At 40.1% G+C, this 21,828-nt stretch overlaps 1 protein-coding gene across 8 annotated transcripts in view; it reads right to left on the reverse strand.

The window, feature by feature from the left end:
* KCNQ5 (potassium voltage-gated channel subfamily Q member 5) overlaps positions 1–21,828 on the reverse strand; it is a 535,207-nt gene that overhangs the window by 130,511 nt on the left and 382,868 nt on the right. For all 8 annotated transcript variants that reach the window (XM_047732060.1, XM_047732062.1, XM_047732061.1 and 5 more), the window contains one exon: positions 2,654–2,780. In XM_047732060.1, the coding sequence (XP_047588016.1) occupies positions 2,654–2,780 (127 nt within the window). The remainder of the gene's footprint in view (positions 1–2,653; positions 2,781–21,828) is intronic.

Genomic DNA, 21,828 nt, shown 5'->3' on the forward strand with positions numbered 1-21,828 from the left:
ACCTGCTACAGCCCGCTGCCTTCAGACAGATGACATTTGGTTCCTCTGCGTGGCTTAAACTTTACTGACTTCACACTGAAGAGCCCCATTTGAACATGCTCCACTAGGACATCAATTCGGCTGGACCGAGACAGGTCCAAAGGTGATGAAGATTACAGATATCCCAGCATCATTTTTAGAACCATGTATTCTACCAAGACCACAAGGATCTGAGACAGGAAGAGAACAATTAAGGGACAAAGATGTGCTGGAGGTATCTAGAGCTGAAAACAGCTATCAAAAGGCAGCAGGCATCTGGGAGAGAACTTTCTTTTTAGGTTGGAGACCAGAAATATGTTGACATTACCACTGGAATTGGAACAAAGCCAATTTTTAATTGGTTTTAAATTCTAGAATGGAAGGCCGCCTAGGCGGCTCAGTCGTTAGCCTCTGCCTTCTGCTCGGGTCATGATCCCGGGGTCCTGGGATTGAGCCCCGCTTCGGGCTCCCTGCTCAGCGGGGAGCCTGCTTCTCCCTCTCCCACTCCCCCTGCTTGTGTTCCCTCTTTCGCTGTCTCTCTTTCTGTCAAATAAGTAAAATCTTTAAAAAAAATAAATAAAATCTCGAATGGAACATTCTTGCAGTCACCCATGAACCGACGTCATCTTGTAGAAGCTGAGTGAATCTTGGCCAACCATCTGCCCTGTGAATTGTTTTATTTGGGCCCCTTATAGGAGAGAAGTACTTGTGCAATAGTTTCACATGAAGTAAATGTCCTTCCGGATGTCTCTGGAGCACAGAATTCAAAAAGAGAAACGGTCTCCAGAGAGAAAAATCAAATGCCTTCATGGATATGCCTTGGGATTGGGTGAACCTGGAAGTCTGGGAGTTACTACCTTCTCTCCACCTCACATAATAGCTTCCGAAAAGGACTGAGGACAGGCAGCAAGACAAACAGACTGCATAAGTATTTCAAGATAGGTTTAACTTAGAATTTTACCAGACTCACCATTGTAACTCCAATGCTTCATACACAGCCACATCTCCCTCCATAAGGTTGATTGACTGGATGGTGACCCTTTCAAATGCGCTTAGACTGAAATGACTCAGTGGCAGTGTGTGGGGGGCCCACCCTTTCTCCCATCCCCAGGACAGTGCTCCACCCTACACAGCAGGGATGGAAGGAAGGATTCTTCTCAACAGTGCCCAGAGAGGAGCAGACACTTTCTCCAATTCCCTCTGAAGGCTACCCTGTGGTTATCACAGGGAACAGGGGGAAAGGAGGAAACGAAGGAGATTAATCGCCAATTCCTGACACCACAAATGAAATGGAAAACAGGCTGTTGATGAAGATAGTCAGACAAGCTCATAAATAAAAACATACTTCCTCAGATGGGAAGTAGTTGAAATAAGTCAACCTCACCAAGAACTTTTAGCATTTGGGTTTGAATGGCTGCCAAAGAAATGGGAAGAAAAAAAGAGAAGAAAACCAAATGTAACTTTTATACAACAACAGCTTTTATATCTAGGGTTTTCTCACCCCCCAACCCCCAAGGAAGAACATTCTATTTTTTAAAAATGGGCTATATTCTTCAAAAATGTTAATGTTCTACGAGACAAAGAAGGGCTGAGGAGCTGTAGTAGATGGGAGGACACTAAAAGGGAGAGGAGAGCTCAGCGCCGCAAGTCATCCTCGACCTGACCGGCACTGGAGAGGCAAGCACGCTGTGAAGGATGTTATTAGGTCAACTGATAAAACAGGAACACAATCAGCAGATTAGGTGAAGTATCGCATGAATGTTCAATGTGTGGAAGGTCATGTAAAAGAACAGCCTTATTCTTAGGAAATCCACACTGAAACATTTAGGGATAAAGGGCTATGAGGTAGGCAATTAACTTTAAAAAATAATGAATTAATTTTGAAAACTGAGATTGGTTTTCAGTTTTATGGTAGGCTTTTAAATATATTACTGGGAGATGCCAGGTCTCCAGCCCAGAACGCTGTACGGCATCATCATGAGAAAGGATAACTTCAGGCTGGTCCCCAGGTGATGGAATCCCCCTGAAGCTGCAACAGCTAGAAAGCCGCAGAGAAGTGGCGTTCATTCGGGGGCTGCCTCCAGGTACCCAGGCATAAAGTGAGCCACACTTGTAATCATTCTTGAGGCATGATGACTGACACGCTTTATCAGGGCTAATACACTGCTGTCTGCTCCAGGTGACTGAGAGCTTAGAAGGAGTATTGCTCATATTGTTGAGCCAAAAGGGGCTTTTGTACTTATTGAAATCAATGCTTTCCTAATTCAGGACACTGCTGAACCATACATTTCTGTGTAACTTAATTTGATACAAGTGGATATTCTAGAACCAGACTGTCTGGCCCAAACTGCCAGCTCCATCACTTTCTACATGTATGACTTTCAGAAACTTATTTCACTGCTCCTTGCCTCAGTTTCCTCATTTGTAAAATGGGGATTAAAAAAAAAATAACTGACCTCATTGGATTATGGTGGGGATTAAATGAGTTGACACTTTTAAAACACAGAAGTGCCTGGCCCATAGTAAATATTCCAGGAATGTTATTTTTGAATATTGGTTAAATATTGCAAAAGAGAAGACAGAAGAAAACAAGATGTACTGCCATAAATTCATTATCTAGGACTTTGATATTCACCTATAACACAGAAAGGTTTTCGGGCAAATCTCAGTCTTCCTTGCCATCCTCTATAACGACAACAGCAACCCGCAGACCAGATTCGAATGATGAACTCCAAACCAAAGACGACAATCATCACGAACTCCTAAAATATGAAATAAGACATGTTAGAGAGAGGTGTTATGGAGCAAACCACAGCGAGAAGCTCCTGGGCATTTCTGGACATTCAGGCACTTCATCTAAAGTATAGCTGTTAGTGCCCCGAGTTAGCCCCTCTTCTTCAAGGCGAACTAGCCCTGGAGCACACGTGACCCTACATTGTCTGCACTTCCCATCACGGCATGCCATTCCTATTCAAGTCCAACACTGTACGAGTTTAGGAGTCAGCTTTAATACTAAATGTGCAGGTTGAATTACAGCTCTGCCTTGTGCGGCATATAGAGAGGAACTGACGTCAGCCACCCGGTAATATGTGAAATATCTGAAAATCAGGAGGGGACCTTGAAAACACAGCTTTACACTTTTACAAAAAACAGACTTTCATTCTGCTGCAAGAAGTGATATAATCCTTAAGTCCTTAAGAGTCGTTCTCAGAGAAAAAGAAGTAAACACATGGAAGGATACTGAGTTCTCCCGTTATGGTGTCAAAATCTTCTTATAAGACAGCAAGTTTCAAAGGTGTGTGTGTGTGACACATATATTCTTTGCCTGAAATGAGACCCTGATCTCCAGATTTGAAGCTTGTTAATGCTTCTGTTGTCTTTTGGTGAGAGATACCCAGAATATAACACCTGCTCCGGGGAAATGACTGAGATTATTTAGGAATAGCTGGGAGTGAACCCTGGGCAAAGACCAACTAACATGGTACATTAAGTAATGGGTCATAGAATGAGAAACCAAATGGGATTTGTAAGAATAAAGCATCTCTGGAGCAAGCGTGTCATAGTCACCTTGTTGTCCCTTTAGATGGAGAGGCACTGAGTCTACCAAAATTTATTTTCCTTTAAAAAATAATTCCCTTTCTTTTCTTTAAACAAGGGTCGACTTAGCATTTATAATGCAGAATGATGCGCATTAATTGATTTCTATTATAATTAATTACAAAAGGGATACATGGTCTTTATTAAAACATTTAAACATCACAGAAATAATATAAAGCATAGAAAGTAAAGATCCTAATCTCCCACCCTGAATCCCAAGATAAAAACTGTTATCAAATTTAGAAAAATGGCATTTTTGTTGCAAGTTTCAGGCAAATGTCTCTCTCTTCAGTTTGCACATGTGATAACATGTCACACTTTTGCAGAGCCCAGGAGAGAGAGATTATTCTATCCTGTTATTTTGTACTAAGCAACCCACAAATATTTCTCATGATGAAAAATAAATCTCCACTGTCATCGCTGCTTACTTATAGGGACTTAAAACTTATGTTTTAAAAGTGTAGACTCGTTTAATCCCCATCATGATACTACGAGGTAAGTATTTTTTTTTAATCCCTACTTTATGAATGAGGAAACTGAGGCCAAAGTGCCAGAACACCTGTACTCAATCCAGCACACCTTTCCACACAGAGAAAACATGACCCAAGATGCCCATGTAGACTGTCTGTGTCCAATCTAGTTTTCATGGCAGGTCCACTTTTTCATCTCTGCCTCTAACCCCTACTTGTGCCAGGAAACTCAGCACACCACTGGTGAAAGGTCTTATTCTAAGGGATACCCAAGAGCTTGAGCAACAATGCACATCAGACAATGGTTTTTCGTTTTCATAGGAATGGATGACACCAAGAGATGCATGGTCATTATTCTGAAGTAAGGCAGGCCACCACTGTACCGTTTCTATGTTACCCACAAATTCTTTACTCAGGGCCCGTTATTCAGGAATATTGCTTGCGGCTGGGTTTTTTTTTTTTAATTAGGGGGAAATATCCTTCATTTCCAAATAAAATAAAAGGAGGCTGTAATTGAATCTTACCACAGGGCCACAATTTCTGCCTTGGGGGAAGTATACTAGGGTCAGAAGTCTCTCTTATTAGACCATTACTTGGTTGTTCTCTACAAGGGCTAAAATTATTTTTTAAAGATTTGTTTATTTGTGTGAAAGAGAGAGAGCAGGCACTCGCAAGCAGGGGGAGGGGAGAGAATGTCAAATAGACTCCCTGCTGAGTGCAGAGCCTGCCTCCGAATTGATCTCACCACCCTGAGATCACGACCCTGAGACCATGACCTCAGCCGAAACCGAAACCAAGAGTTGGACACTTAACTGACTGAGCCACCGAGGTTCGCCTAAGGGATAAAATTTCTAATCCTTGGGTAAGCAGCAATGGAGATGAGAACTCAGCAGATGACTGTGGGACATTTCTTTCAGGCCTGGAGCTCAGGCTGTGGGGGATGTGATAGGGAACAAAAGTATGAAAACCACTTTGACCAAATTCTATTGGTTCCTAAAATATCCACTTTATTTCAGTTAGAAGGAACAAAATGTTATTGACTCCGAGAAGGGAGAGCATCCTGAATCTGACAGGTGGGGAATAGATGTAATGCCGTGTATTAAATCTCCAGAACTTACTCATCTTTCATGACTAAAACTTTGTATCCTTTGACCAAAACCTCCCCTTTCCCCCTATCCCTCCAGTCCCTGGCAATTACCATTCTACTCTCTGCTTTTATGAGTTTGACTTTCTTAGATTCCACATCTAAGTGAGATGATGCAGTATGGTCTTTCCATGTCTGATTTACTTCACTCAGCATGATAGCCTCCAAGTTCATCCACGTTATTGCAGGTGGTAGGGTTTCTTTTTTTTTAAAGGCGGAATAATATTCCATTGTAATGTATACTCCATATTTTCTTTATCCATCTGTGCACTGAGGGACACTTAGGTTGTTTCCATATTGAGGCTATTGTGACTAATTCTGCAACAAATATGGGAGTGCAGTTATCTCTTCGAGATTCTGACTTCATTTCCTCCAATTACATGCCCAGAAGTGGGATTGCTGGATCATAGTTATATTTTTAATTTTTGGAGGAACCTCCATACTATTTTTTGGAGGAACCTCCATAATATTTTCCATAGTGGCTGCACCAATTTACATTCCCACCAACAAGGTATAGGGCTCCGTTTTCTCCACATCTTTGCCAATACTTGTTATCATTTGTCTATTTGGTAATAGCCATTCTTACATGTGCTGAGTAATAGCTCATTGTGGATTTATTTATTTATTTATTTCTAACACATGATATGTTATTTGCCCCATGGGTACAGGACTGTGAAATATCAGGCTTACACACTTCATAGCACTCCTCATCATTGTGGTTTTAATTATCAGCATTTCCCAGATGATTAGTGATGTTGAATGCCTTTTTAGATACCTGTTGGCCATTTTCATGTTTTCTTTTGAGAAATATCTATTCAGGTCCTTTGCCCATTTTTAAGATCAGGTTATTTAAAATTTTTTTTTCCTTAAAGATTTTATTTATTTATTTGACAGAGAAAGATTACAAGTAGGCAGAGAGGCAGGCAGAGGGGGGTGGGGGAAGCAGGCTCCCTGCTAAGCAGAGAGCCCAATGTGGGGCTTGATCCCAGGGCCCTGAGATCATGACCTGAGCTGAAGGCAGAGGCTTAATCTACTGAGCCACCCAGGTGCCCCAATTTTTAAATTTTTTTAAATTAAAAAATTTTGTTTGCTATTCAGTTATGGAAGTTCCTTATATATTTGGATATTAACTCCTTATCAGATGGTTCATGTGCAAATGTTTCCTCCCATTCTGGAGGCTCTCTCTTCACTCTGTTGATAGTTTCCTTTGCTATACAAAAGCTTTTTAGTTTGATGCAATTCTACCTGTCTATTTTTGCTTTTGTTGTCTATGATTTGAGGGTAGTATACAAAAAGTCATTGCACAGACCAATGTAAAGAAGCTCTTTTTCTACATTTTCTTCTAGCAGTTTTATAGTCTTGGGGCTTACATTTAATCTTTCATTAATTTTGAGTTGATTTTTATATATGGTGTGAGAAAAGGGTCCAGTTTCATTCTTCTGCATGTGAATATCCAGTTTTCCCATTTGTGGTAAAACTTTTCACAAGTTAGGATTAGAGATTTATTATCCCAATTTGATAAAGAGCATCTAGAGAAAATCTACAGCTAATGTCATAGTTAATGGTGGAAGATTGAATGCTTCCCCCTAAAATCAAGAACAAGGCAAAATGTTAGTTTCATCTCTCTTACTCAACATAGTTAAATAATACAGTCACTTTGGTAAGGTAAGTAAAAGAAATAAAAGAAATAAAAGGCATACACACTGAAAAGGTAGACATAAAACAGTCTCTATTTGCAGATGACATGATTGTCTCCAGAGAAAACTGCAAGGCATCTTCAAAAAAAAAAAAAAAATGCTTAGAACTAGTAAGTGAGTTCAGTAAGGTTGCAAGATTAAAGATCAACATACAAAAATCAATCACATTTCTGTATACTAACAATGAGGAGGTCAAAACCAAAATTAAAAGCACAATATTATTTACAACCATTCCAAAGAATATAAAATGTTTAGGTATGCACTTAACAAGACATGTAGAGGATATGCATGTAGCAAATTACAAAATTTTGATGACAGAAACCAGAAAAGACCTAAATAAATAGACATACCATGTTCATGAACTGGAAGGCTCAACATAATAAGGATGTCAACTCTGCATAAGCTGATCTACAGGTTAACAAAAATTTTATCAAAATCCAGGCAAGCTTGCTTGCTTGCTTGCTTGATTTTAGAGAAAGAGAGCATTTGTGCATGCAAGTGCAAGGAGATACAGAGGGGGAAGGACAAAGAGAGACTATCTGAAGCAAACTCTCTGCTGAGTGCAGAGCCTCATGTGGGCTCTATCTCAGGACCCTGAGATCATGACCTGAGCGGAAACCAAGAGCTGGACACTTAACCAACTTAGCCACCCAGGCACCCCTCTGCAAACTTTTGTTTTTGTAGACACAAACAAACTTACTCTAAAATTTATATGGAAAGTCACAGGCCCTAGGATAGCTTAAAAATATCCTGAAAAAGGAGAATGAAGTTGGAGGCATTAATTTATCTGATATTAAGGCCTACAATATAGTTTTAGTAACAAGACTCTGATATTGGTGGAGACACATATAGAAAAATGAAACAGAACAGAGAACTTAGAAATATACACACACAAATATGGATTTGGATAAAGGTACAAAAATATGTTTTTTTTAAAGCAAAGGTAAAAAGCAATTCATAGAGGAAGAAATAGCTTTTTCAAGAAACGATGCTGGGGCAATTGGACATCAATATGCAAAAAATATGAACCTTAATGTATATCTCACACTTTAATAAGAGTCAATTCAAAATAGGCCTTAGCATTAAATGTTAAAGCTATAAAACTTTTAGTAGAAAACACAGGAAAAAAATTTTGGAATCTGTGTTAAGCAAAGAGTTTTTAGAGTTGACATCAAAAGCATAAGAAATAAAGGAAAAAAATTGATAAACTGGGCTTCATCAAAAAAGAGGTTGAAAAAGACAAACTATAGACTGGGAGAAAATATTTGCAAAACACATATCTGACAAAGATCTAGTATCTAAAATATATAAAAACTCTCAAAACTTAACAGTAAAAAACCCAGATAATTCAATTAGAAAATGGGCACAAGAAATGAACAGATATTTCACTAGAGATGATGTAGGGATGGCAAATAAGAATGTGAAAATATATTCAACATTACTGGCCATAAGGGAAATGCAAATTAAAACCACACGAGATAACACTACACACCTATCAGCATGGCAAAAATAAAAAATCATGTCCACACAAAATGTCGGGGAGAATGCAGAGAAACTGTATCACTCATGCATTACTGGTACAGCACAAATTATTTATAGAAGAAAACAGTTTGATAATTTCTTAAATTATATACTAAATTTTATATATTATATATATTAAATTTCTTAAATAACTAAAGATGTAGTTATTATAAGACTCAACAATTATACCCTTGGGCATTCATGCCAAAGAAATAAAAACTTAGATTTATACAAAAACCAGTACCTGAATATTCACAGTAGATTTATTCATAATGACCCAAACCTGGAAACAGTCCAGATGTCCTCACTGTGTGAATGGTCAAACAAGCTGTGGTACATCCACACCAGGGACTACTACTCAATAGTAAAGATAAATGAACTACTGATACACAGAGCAACTTGGATGATTCTCTAGGGAATTACACTGAGTACATTACAATTTTGAAATGAAAAAAATTTAGGAATGCAGAGCAGATTACTGGTTGCAAGAAGTCAGGGGTGGGGAGACAGGTGGAAAGGAGGATGTGAGTATAGTTATTCAAAGGCAACTTGACAGGTCCTTGTGGTGATGGAGCTATTTGGTGCCTTGACTGTTGTCTTGACATGACTCTCTACATGGGATAAAATTATAGAACTGAATACCCACATACAAATACATACCTAACCACATACAAATACTCCAAGGAAAACTGGGAAAATCTGAATAAGATCTACAGATTCTATCAATATTATTATCCTTTTTGTTATATTAGAGTTTTCCAAAATTTGATCATTTAGGGAAACTGCTTAAAGTGTATGTAGGATATCTTTGTATTATTTCCAACTGAACGTGAATCAACAATTATTTTAGAAAAAATTTCAATGAAAAATAAAAGCCATCGCCCATCATCTAGCCAATGGGTAGACTCAGAAGAGGAAGTATGTTCCTCTTCAAATTGAGATACTAGATAAGATCATACTGTGTTTTGGCTTAATGGTACTCACTAAATGACACTTTGGATGGAGTCTCCTTATTTTATTTTCAAATGACTTAAAAATACAACCATCTGCTATGCTCAGTTGCAATTAGTTAGGTTAGGGATGGATCTTCTGATTTCAGTTGGACCAGCCGTGTAACAGGTTCTGGTGCCTTTGCTGCTGTACCTCAGGATAAATCAGTTCATGTTCTCTGCTTGTTTTTAATTGAAATAAAATGTCCATTATTTACTCAAATGGTTGCTGAAGAGATTAGTGAATAATTATTGGAGTACTTGACCTACTTGGAGGAAAGCTGTAATGAAAGGCTGGTGTTATCAACAATGGTTCTTTCCTTCTTTATTGAAGCTTCTAAAAGCTTGGATTTGACAGCTCCCTATAGAACAAAAAGCAATGTTTATGATTTTTTTTTTATCAACTGTTTTGAAGAAGTTATAGTGTTTCCACATTTGTATTCACAAGATTTTGGTAAAACACAGAACACCTTTCTTATTCTTCTTAAAGACTAAGAAAATGCATATAGAGATTAAGAAACCCAACAGGCAGTGGTAAAATGAGTCCTGGGTTCTATATAGAATAGTTATTGAGAACACTAACCTGGTACTAACTCTCTTTTCTAGATATTGAGGAAGAATCTTTATATTTCCCATCAGAGACCTGTGATGCTATTTCGTTAATATAGATGACTTTGCAGTACAATTTAAGATTTAAATTCTGTTCTTGCAGCTACTTTATTTTTGAGTTATTCAAAGTGGTTTTGGGTACAGAATGATTTTTTTTTTTTTGGTACAAATTCTCAATGCCTAACAGCACATGTTCTAATTGTTTTCTCATTAATTAATAGCACTGTTCATTAAAACATTGTGACCTTTGTCTAATCTACAAGCTGTCTGCTGTGACCATTAGTTTTTTCTGGTTTTATGCCATCAAATGGCATTTTTGTGAAGATGAAATGCCAACATTATAAACCCCATGACATTTGCACCAATTCTTGAAGAGCTGTGGCTAATTAGACATACAAAATTGGAACTACTGCCTTTATTCAGAATATCAACATAATCAATTTCTAGCTACTTTTGGTCCTGTGTTTGTGTGTGTGTGTGTGTGTGTGTGTGTGTGTGTACTTAAAGTAACACAGGGCTAGCAGGGCAGCATGCCTCCTTGCATGATCCCTGGAAGGAAAGGATCTGTGACGTAAACTGAGTCATAAATTTTAAAGAAAGTCATCAGTCAGAAGGGTTGCAGTTATAATTCTTTGTAATTTGGAAAATTCTACTAGCATAATACATATTAAGGAAATGAAATTAAGATCTAGAGATCGTTCCACATTTAAATCAGAATGTGGAAATAAATACACAAAGGCAAGGCATCTTTTTGGATATTTGCCTCTTCCTAGAACAGAAAAGACCTCAAACACAAGCTTACTGACCATTACTTTGTGGCCATTACATGCGTCCTTCTTCAATCTAACTTCATTTCACATTTCTTCTCACTTTTCACTGTGGCACATTAACTATTCTCTTAATACACTAAGTATTGGAAGAGAATTAGAGAGCATGAATATTTCTTCCAATGGGACCGATTTGATTTGGAGTTGAAGACACGTCAATACCTTCAGGATTATGCTTGCATCTAGGGAGGGGAGTGATGAGAATACAACAGAATTTTACTAAGTTGCTTAAGGGATACTGAGTGGGGGTGTGCAGAGAAAGGGGACATCATACTAGGAGTAGGGTAGGCATGGGGAGATCAGAACAAGGTGTTAAGGGACATGGATGCTTTCTACCTTTGGAAACAGTGATTTGAGATGGTTTTGGCAGCCAGCATCTGGGGCTGGCCTTTTTGTCTGGGAGGCTTAGGAATATACTGATAGATGAATCTACCTCAGGAGGACCAAGAAAAGTCAGTGCCTCCTAAGGTCTTCACTTTTTGGTTGGTTGATTCCTAAAACTTGTCCAGCAATAATTTATCCTTTCAAGTTTTTCATACCTGTTAAAATGCAAATCTCCCTCTGAAAAGTAATTCATCAACCATATTTATATGCAATGTTCATTTTTTTTAAAGATTTTATTTTTTTTCAAGTAATCTCTGCACCCCACATGGGGCTCAAACTCACAACCCTGAGATCAAGAGGCATATGCTCCACCGACTGAGCCAGCCAGGTGCCCCTGTGATGTTAATTTATCCCAGGGGATTTTTCAGTAGGGCTTAGGGAAGGGAGTAGTTTGAAATCATGTCATTCCAAAAGACTGATTTACACTTTATTTCCGAAGAAGGACCAGGGGCAGATTTTTTATCAGGTGTTGGGGCCACAGGTTGAGAACATATAGGTCTGGGATAGGAAGCCGGTGCTCCCTTGTTGGGGAGGAGAGCAGAGACATATAGGACAAGAGTGAGGAACAGAGGACATCCCTTATTTCCCCCCAGTTCAGCCTAGCGATGGTCCAATGCACCCTAGTTGCTAGGTGAGATGTCATGATGAGGATGTCTGCTCTCTTGTCATGACTTCAGACACTTAAGGGTAGGCTGGTTGCTGTCAAGTGCTAAAATGCCTGCCTGGTAGGAGGGAGACATCCAAGTGACCCCTTCTGTGTTCATGTTTTGTGTTTGTAAAATCACATCTCCATCAGGGCAAAGGGTGGGTCAGGCATTCCGCTCCACCTGTCACATTGTGGGTTGGGGAATTCTGTCCTTGGTATAGAGCCATAGGGGTGCTCTCTGCTGAGGTGCCCAAGTTGGCGGTAGGGCTTCTCACACATTCTCCTCTTCCCTTTCTTGGGAACAGAAAGCAGGCTCACTGAGTTCTTTTTTGGTTCCCCACCCCAAACCAAATTAAACCTCACTGGGTTTGGGATTTATATATGGGTGTGTCTACATGTAGCCACATGTGTATGTAGCAGGGATCAGAACTAAACCTCTGAATCATGCAAGCTAGAAAAAATTGAAAACAGTTTGCTGTACCTTGAACTGAACTGAGATAATCATTCTGCTATTGTTTCGCAAAAAAAAAATCACAAATGAACCTGCTAGCGTTTGAAATTGAAGCTAAAAGCTCTGAATCAGATCAAAACGGAAACACCAAGAGAGTCTCCAAAATGAATGAAATCAAATCAAGTTTTCATTTGATTTGAATTGCTGATTTGTCAATTTCTCATTATCTTATAGGCTTTTCTTTCTCTTGGGAACTGTATGAGCTTGCCCCCAAACAATATAAGTAACAATTTATTCCCTGCACCCTCTCCCAGCCTAAGTAACAATTCAAAATTAACATTGCTACCAGAAATAAAATTATCCCTTTCTATTGGTTTTATAATAGGAAAATATGCAAAGGCAATGGGCTTTTTTTACTTATAAAAATTTAAAATACTTATAAAAATTTAAACAAAATTCCTTAAAACAAGTAATATATTTCAATAAAAAGACATCCCTGACCTTAAGAAATTGGTACATATCAGCTAAGTTGATCATAGAACAAAGCTCATCTTTTTTTGTTGGTGAAATTGGTCTTGCAGGTTGTGGTGAACACCTGTGACAAGAGTTAGGACTGAATGTCTGCTTCCCTCCAAAATCAGATGTCAAAGCCCCAAGCCCCAATGTGATGGTATTTGGAGATAGGCCCTTGGAAGGTAATTCGGTTTAGATTAAGTCATGAAGGTAGGGCTCTGTGATGGGGATTAGTGTCCTTATAAGAAAAGGAAGAGAGAGCTGCTCACAGGACCCCCCGCAACCCCATTGTGGGGACACACCCAGAAGGCAGTTGTCTGCAAGCCAGGAACAGGGCCCTCATTGGGGAATAAAATCAGTCTTCACCTTTGATCTTGGACTTGTAGCTTCCAGAACTATGAGACAGAAACATTTGTTGCTCAAGCCACCCAGCCTACATATTTTGTTATAACAGTCCAAGCACACGGAGACAAATGGCTTTTGTGCTACCAAGAGGTTGAGAGTCAGGTCAGGACTGGGTGTGTTCTTGGAGAACTTTCAGAACTTTTTACTTTTTTTACCTGGGAGTTACATTTCTGCTCTTATAGCCACCCTAGCTTGGACCAAAGATAGGTATTCTGATACTAAGAGGTCGCCTGATTTTCAGAAAATCTGCACCTTGCCTCTTCTTTTAGGATATTTGCATAGTTTAGTATGCCTAAATGTTCTGTAACATTTCTTTCATTTATAGGTTTTCTGCTTTTCATGAATTCCCTTTACAAATGAATACCATAACCATGCAGGATATAGAGATGGCTCATGTGTCTCTTGCCCTTGAGTTTATAATCTGTTTGGGATGATGAGACAAACGCAGAGAACTCACAAACTGATGAGCAGTGAGTGCTGAGTGACGGTCCCTTGAGAAAGTCCTTGCTCATTGTGGCAAGTTCTCTACATAGGCAGGCCCTCGCTGAATGTTTGCTGAGGCTTCTTTTACTTCGAAACTTCAGGTTCAGCAAAAACTAATTAGCATGCTGCTTTATCAATTCCTTAAGACCAACATTTTGCAAAAGGGCTAGCTAGAAGTAGAAAAATTAGAATAAGTTAATTGGCCTATGTTTTTTTTTTTTCCTAACCTGCCTATTCAGCACTATTACACTAATTGCAATTGGAGAGTGAATGGTTTCTCACCACAAGGCGTCTTGGTGTCAGCATGTGCTTATTTTGATTAATTGAAGCTACAGACGAGTAACAGTAATTATCTAATTTCACTCCTATGATTTATAGCACTGAACAAGTTTGTTTTCATTTGGGGTCACCTGATGATATCTCTTTCTTTTTACTACCTTACTACAATGATAGGATTTTTTGCGATTGGTTAAGAAAGGTTCTTCTTTATTTTTTTTTAAAATATTTTTATTATCATAAGAAACAAAACAGACCAGAAGTAACCATATGTACGCCAATGTTTTTAAAGCAGGTTTTGCTTATAGAATATCAGTATCACTCTACAAGGCAGATATTCTGACTACAATCAGGACTATGGGGGCCATTATGAACTCAAATGCCATCTTAGCCACTTGGTCCAGCCAAGCACTGTAGGACTTTATTAAATTCCTGACAAATGGAATCATTGATCTTATTAAGTGATCACGAACTGGCAGTGATCTCAAACTTAAACATGCATAAGAAAATAGTTGCCATTGTAACCAGATTCCTGGTAAGAACACTAACAGATACATTAGGAAGGACAGAACAATGCATCCGTATGACGACTTCAAGTAAGGCATTTGTACTCAAACTTCCTCAAAATTCTTCTATAATTTTTTGAAAGCAATTCTAACTACTCTACGCCTGGTAAATTGAAGCTGACCAGACTGTCTCTGGTCAAGAAAGATAAGAAAAGTTCTTAAGACAGACTGGGAAAAGACATAGAGAGTGAGTGACAGTTTGTTCCCTTTACCTGAGTGTATTTCAGGAAGAATCCTCAAACATTTTGGGTTTTGGAGGAAGTGGAACTTCAGGAAGGAGCCAAAGGGGCTCTGGAAACAGCCAGTGTTTTATTTATTCAGTAAGGAGGAAGGAGAGGCTGTGGGGCGGAGGATGGAACTCTGAGGTCTTCAACTGTTGAGGTGTCCAGTGGGAAAAGTACTACTTGTGGGCAGATTGGGAAAACAGTAGGCATAATCTGGAGGAAACAGAAAGCTTTGGGACCATGGCTTTCAGAGGCCAAATGGCAATGGTCAGGGTGATGGTGGAGTCCAGCAGAAATCAGTTACTATCTTGTTTTCTTTCCGTGTCCACAAGCTATTAGGCTGCACTGAAGACCTCTATATGCTACTGGGAGAAATCCTCATGCTTTCTGGGATCATCTAATCCATCTTTCTTTTAAGCCTCCTGATAGAACACGAGTTATTTTTATTTTTATTTTTTGAGAGAGAGCGAGCAGTGGTGGGTGAGGGGCAGAGGGAGAAAGAATTTTTTTTTTAAGATTTTATTTATTTATTTGACAGAGAGAGAGATCACAAGTAGTCAGACAGGCAGGCAGAGAGAGAGGGGGAAGCAGGCTCCCTGCCAAGCAGAGAGCCTAACACGGGGCTCGATCCCAGGACCCCAAGATCACGACCCAAGCCAAAGGCAGAGGCTCAACCCACTGAGCCACCCAGGTGCCCGAGAGAGAGGGAATCTTAAGCAGGCTCCACACACAGCACGGAGCCAAATGCAGGGCTTGATCTCACAACCCCGAGATCATGACCTGAGCCGAAATCAAGAGTCGGATGCTTAATGGACTGAGCCACTGAGGTGCCCCTGAACAGGGGGTATTTTGATTTAAAATAGTCTTGGTTTCTTCCTCTCTTACACATAATAATTATTTTCCCTTATAAGCATCACAATGTATTTTGTTATCCAACATGCACATTCTCCCTGTTACCACAGTATGTGTAGCTGGTGTTAACGTACTCTGTGGTAACAAGAGCAATATCCTTTGGTGAGTATTGAGAGGTAGGAAAACACACACCTCATTCTACACATATTGCACACCCGCTAGCACACACACTTGCATGTGCACTTGCACAAAAATTTTCAGAATTGATAGTGGGATTCAGTAACCAGGCCCATGTACAAGAAAAGGAAAGACAAAAATCTAAGAATGAAAATCTACAGGAAACCCTATTAACAAGACATCCCACCACAAATAGAAAATGCATATCACCTCTCATTGCAAACTCTGATAAATGTAAAGTGTTAACTATCCCCAAAGTATGTAAATCAATACTGTAACAATAGCCCATTAATAGTACTTTCTAAATTGGAAGAAATTTTGAGGTTTTCTGGCTTTTTGAACATTTAGATCATAAAGAAAAATCAAATATATGCAAGATCACTTAGTTTAATAGCTTCAATTTTATTAACCACGGGAATCTTCATGTGAATTTTTCATCCTTTATGAAATCTGTCATGATTCTGGGATGTTTATTCGTGTCTCTAATTGTTTCTAGTTATCCATCAAATTCATTCAAGACTAGTCATGCTATAAATCAAGTGTACTCTTAAATTGAGTAAGATGAAGGGCTTGTTCACTGGTAAACTTGAACAAATTTAATGAGCTCTCCTGCCTGTTGTTCATTTGAACGATTAAACAATAGATTAAGAGTCAGGGGCTCCTGGGTGGCTCAGTGGGTTAAGCCTCTGCCTTCGGCTCAGGTCATGATCTCAGGGTCCTGGGATCGAGCCCCACATCGGGCTCCTGCTCAGCGGTGAGCCTGCTTCCTTCTCTCTCTGCCTGCCTCTCTGCCTACTTGTGATCTCTCTCTCTGTCAAATAAATAAAATAAAAATAAAATCTTAAAAAAAAAAGAATCAGTATGTCTTCTATACCTACTGGCTTAAGAAAAACTGAGATGAGGATAAAATGAGAAAGCAACTTGGGAAATTTCCAAGTAGTTTAGAACACCAGTTTTTAGGATCCTTAAGCATAAGACATAGCACATGGCAGATATTTTTCAATTTGATTTAATGGTGAGTTATCCTGACAGCTAAATCCAAGGAGTATTGGAGGTATCCCTTGTTTCTAACATAACCTATTTCTGTGTTGTGTTATTCACCTAGCCATGCCCTGATCTTAATTTTTCTTTTTTTAAAGATTTTATTTATTTGTCAGAGAGAGAGAGAATAAGCAGGGGGAGCAGCAGGCAGAGGGAGAAGCAGGCTCCCCGCTGAGCAAGGAGCCTAACGTGGGATGCAATCCCAGGACAGACACTGGGATCATGACCTGGGCCAAAGGCAGACACTTTGCCAGCAGAGCCTCCCAGACACCCCCTAATTTGTTTTTCTGAAGTTTCTCTTCTAGAGAGAAAATGAGTTTTGCTACATCTAGTCTTTATCCCCAAGATGGTTCCTGTTGTCCATAAACCATTACTCTTATTTGCCCATAACAGTATTTGGAATGCAATTTTCTGCCAACCATGTCTGCTCACCTCATGAACATATCTTAATACATCACCGATTCTTGTCACCCATTATGCACACCTGCCAAACAACCTCTGATCGGCGATGGCCTCCTTCTGCAGGATGAATTGCCATTACTTGGACTGATTTGGAAAATTACTTAGTGTAGGAGGGAACTGATCTGTCACGGTCATTTGAAACCCTCCTCTGCTCTCCTGCTCTTTTATTTGGTTGTAGACTTATTCCTTCCAGGCAACACGACACTGGAGTTGGAGAAGACGGCAGTAGTATAATGACATATGAGAGGACAGATGCACAATTTAAGCTAATAAAGCATCCTGCACACAATTTGTGACCAAAATGGTGGCCATACAGACCCACACACGGACTTCACAGCGCATCAACACGTGGGCTCTGAGCAAAGATAACTGTCTCTCAGAAGGAGGGTCTGCCCCAGAAAACAACGCATTGGACAAAGTGCGCTCCTCACCATTTCCGAAGCAGCGTGGAATGCTTGAATAGATGGAAAGTGATACAGCCGTGTCAGGTTGACCTTTTGTAGGATCCAGACAAAAGAAGTCATGGAGCAAGGTGTGCTGAAAGTAAATTTACTCAGAGTGAGGGGGAAGGGGAGGCGTTGGGCTGAAGGAAGAGGAACAGGGACCAGAGACAGATGCTCCTGGGGAAGCAAGGAGGGCTCTGGGGTATTTTCTCAGGTGGAAGGGAAATGGCTCTCTCCTCTCTCTTGTCTGTGTCTCCCTTTATCATCCTTGCATGCCTTCCAGACTGGTCCACGAAGCCTCCATGGAGAACAGGCTGTCAGGCCCAACTCAAGTTAGCCTGACTGCGCGGAGCTGTGAGCATCATAGCCTCTTGTTGGGGCCAAAGCCCGAACAGTCGCTCTGCAGGTGTGCTTGTGGGGAGACTTGCTTGCTGTTCCCCCACCTCTCGGCCCCATATCTTGACAGGCAGGGAACAGAACTGTATTAAGGCAAGGATTTCACCCTCCCGCCCTGCCACCAATTAAGAGTATCTAAAAGTCACTGAACGTAGTTTTCAAAGGCTAGCTTTATATATCTAACATTAGTTATCTTATCAGAGACTAAAAATTGTTTATACTCCTGAGAGTTCCCAGTTTTACAACTTCATCCATTATTTTACCCTGCCTGTCTGCATAGTAAACGCAGGCGCGGTAGAATCTTATCTTTTCAAAGAGCACAAATGCAGTTCATTACTTCCATTTAGATTCCCTTAATTCAGAATTTGTGATAATTCCACTGGAGTTTGGGTAACCCTCATTTTTGTGCCATTTATTAAAAGAGGATTTACCAGGCAAATTAAGAGCAGAAATGAGAGGACAAGAGGGAAGGTTTAACATATTTAAGAGGAAACAGTTTTCAAGATGCTTCATAGTACTTATTTGCATTGAAACAATTAATGGAATAATTACAACCAAGTTGTCTCATTAATTAAAGAAAACCCAGCAGGATCTTTATTTGGCAACAGTTTGTTAGCAGACATTCCCTAAGTATCGACTCAATGAAACATTGGTAAGAAATAAGCCTCCTCCCAAAGTCTAATTACCCCCGTTCAATCATCTTAAATGTTTCCTATACATTGAGGTAAACATTCCAGTAAGCTATAGCTAGCTCCGTAAATTAGCGTACAGATATGTGTCAGTCTGGGCCCGTAGGCACCTCGAGGATCCTGTGATCGCTGACAGCAGCCTCCAGCCTCCCTGAAGCATGACAAGGTGGACCAGGAGGAAGGGGCTGTCGCTCATCCCATGGGCTTGTGTGTTCTGTTCTGATCCTTTTTGTATCTCTCTTGTGACCTGACCAGATAGAAAGGCCTATTTGCCTCTCCCTCCCTGAAACGAGCCCCTCGATACCTAATACACTGCAAGTTCCCCTTCGGAGGAAGTAGAGGGCCAGCACGATGACTTGGTTTGGTCACTCTCAGACACTGGAGTTGGGGCGCCTGGGTGGCTCAGTGAGTTAAGCCTTTGCCTTAGGCTCAGGTCATGATCTCAGGGTCCTGGAATCGAGTCCTGCATCGGGCTCTCTGCTCAGTGGAGAGCCTACTCCCCCCCAACCCCACTCTCTGCCTGGCTTTCTGCCTACTTGTGATCTCTCTCTGTCAAATAAATAAATAAAGTATTTAAAAAACAAAACAAAACAAAACAAAAAACTCCTTCTTCATAGGGTTGTTACCAAGGTTTAAATGACCTAATTTTTGTGTAGTGCTTATAACGGTGCCTGATAAGTAGAAATCACTTTGTATGTGTTAAGTAACATGAACTCCTTCGTCTAATATTTATTAAGTGCTTTACATACAAGGTCCATTTCCAGATGCTGAAGACACAGAAGTGAACAAGGAGTCAAAAATTCCTATACTCTTAACGCTTCTAGTGAGGGAGGCAGATAATAACATAATAAATAAGTACATTATTTTTTTAAAAGATTACTTATTTATTTATTTGTGAGAGCAAGAGCAAGAGAGAGATAGGAGGAGCAGAGGGAGAGGGGCAAGGAGACTCCACATTGAGCGGAGAGCCCGACCTGGGGCTTGATCCCAGGATCCAGAGATCATGACCTGAGCCAAAACCAAGAGTTGAATGCTTCACTTACTGAGCCACCCAGGCACCCCAATAAATAAGTACATCTTATAGACATTAGAAGATAAGTGCTACAGAGAGTGATAAAGGAGGGTAGAGGTGCTGAGGAGGGCTGGTGGATGTCCAGCCTTAAACAGGAGAGCTGGACTTGGTCTTCCTGAGCAGACTAGAGGAAGTTAAAGGAGTAACAAGCCTGTGCAAAAGCCTGAAGTGTGGGTGAGGAAAAAGGAGACAGGGTGGCCCAGTAGATGGAGTAAGGGGAGAGGAGTAGGAGGCGAAAACAGAGGGGAATGGAGGGCCAGACTGTCTTTAAGAGTCATTATTAGATCTCTGGCTTTTCCTCTGAGAGAAATGGGGAGCGTTCTCTAGGACAAAGTCCTCAGAAAGAACCAGCTTGTTTTCTATCTCCTCACCATAGCTGCTCTGGTCACTCACCAGGTTTTGTTAAAGATGGGAGATCTTTCTGAGATGACCTGGGCACCCACCAACAATGCAAGAAGCAAGGAGTGGAAACTGGGATGGGACCCCTCTGTCTGTCTGTTCCAGGCAAGTGGACAGGAGTGAGGCTGTAAGCTGAGAACAAGCCTTTCCCTGACTTGTGCTAAAGTAGAAACCCAAGGCTATAAAAATATTATATCATATCCTCATTAGATGATTTCCGTAATTATCAGAACCTTCGAGTAGATGCTCTTCTGCTCACTGCCAAGTGTCAACCCACAGTTCGTTCCTCGTCTTCACTGTGGCCCTGAACTGACAAGCTTCCAAAGAGCTTCCACTCTGAGGACATGAGAAACAATGTTAGATTTGATATGACTTATTGGCAGTAAAGGGAAGAAGAATAGCAAATACAGAAGGAATCACTTTATATTTAATTTGTATGGATTTTCTAAGATAAATTGAAATGGAAATTCAGAACACTTGAAATGTTTTTATTTATAAGTTTGTAGGAAATAAAGCCCTACAAGGCTTGGTTATCTTGTTCTTCTGCTTAAATTCTTGCTGGGAATCTAGAGCATCAATAATGCTGCAACAGTTCTGGTGAAATTGCTACTTTTTTCTTCAAATTTGATAAATGTCTAGCTCAGAAGACTCTGAGATAAGATGCAGATAGTGAGAATCAAATCACTCTTTACATTTATGACAGCTATGCCAAAGGTGGGGAGAAGAGACTTCAAATTTCCCTTATTTTTTGACTTTAGGGCTACCTGTAAAGGAGTGACCATAAAGTGAAAACATTATTAAAGAGGCTGGGAACAAAAGTACTATCTTCCCATGTCTCTCACCCAAATATTTAGTGTTTAATACATTAAGGAAAACATATGACTTGCAATTGATACTATTACATATGTGTTGAAATCTTTTTTAAAAAAAGATTTTATTTATTTATTTGACAGAGAGAGTATAAGCAGGGGTAGAAGCAGTGGGAGGGGGAGAAGCAGGGTCCCTGCTGAGCAGGGAGCCCGATGTAGGACTCTATCCTAGGACCCCAGGACCATGGCCTGAGCAAAAGGCAGATGCTTAACTGACTGAGGCACCCAGGCACCCCAAACGTTGAGATCTCTGAGTGCTGAGGGGACTGTTTTCAGCAGTGCTGAGTTGTGGGGGCCTACTGGGCACATGGAGTACTCTTAGCATCTCAGCACCCTCAGGCTGGGACGTGATTCATAGAAGTTGAGTGTAGTAATTTGCTTTGGTGATTTTTTTGTTCATTTTTTTGGAAAGAGAACCTATTTGAATAATGTTTTTGTTCACTGGAAATGTGAGTCTTATAAAAAGTGACTAGTCGCCATAGTGGTTAGAAATTTCCATCTTATAATTAAAAAGAAAAAGTTGTTGGCTGTCAACAGAAACATAAAAATGAATTCTGGCTCTGGCTAGGGTCAAATTATGTTGAGACTTTATTTCATCCCTCTATATT

Source organism: Lutra lutra, chromosome 6 (genome assembly GCF_902655055.1).
Source record: "Lutra lutra chromosome 6, mLutLut1.2, whole genome shotgun sequence".
Taxonomy (NCBI): domain Eukaryota; kingdom Metazoa; phylum Chordata; class Mammalia; order Carnivora; family Mustelidae; genus Lutra; species Lutra lutra.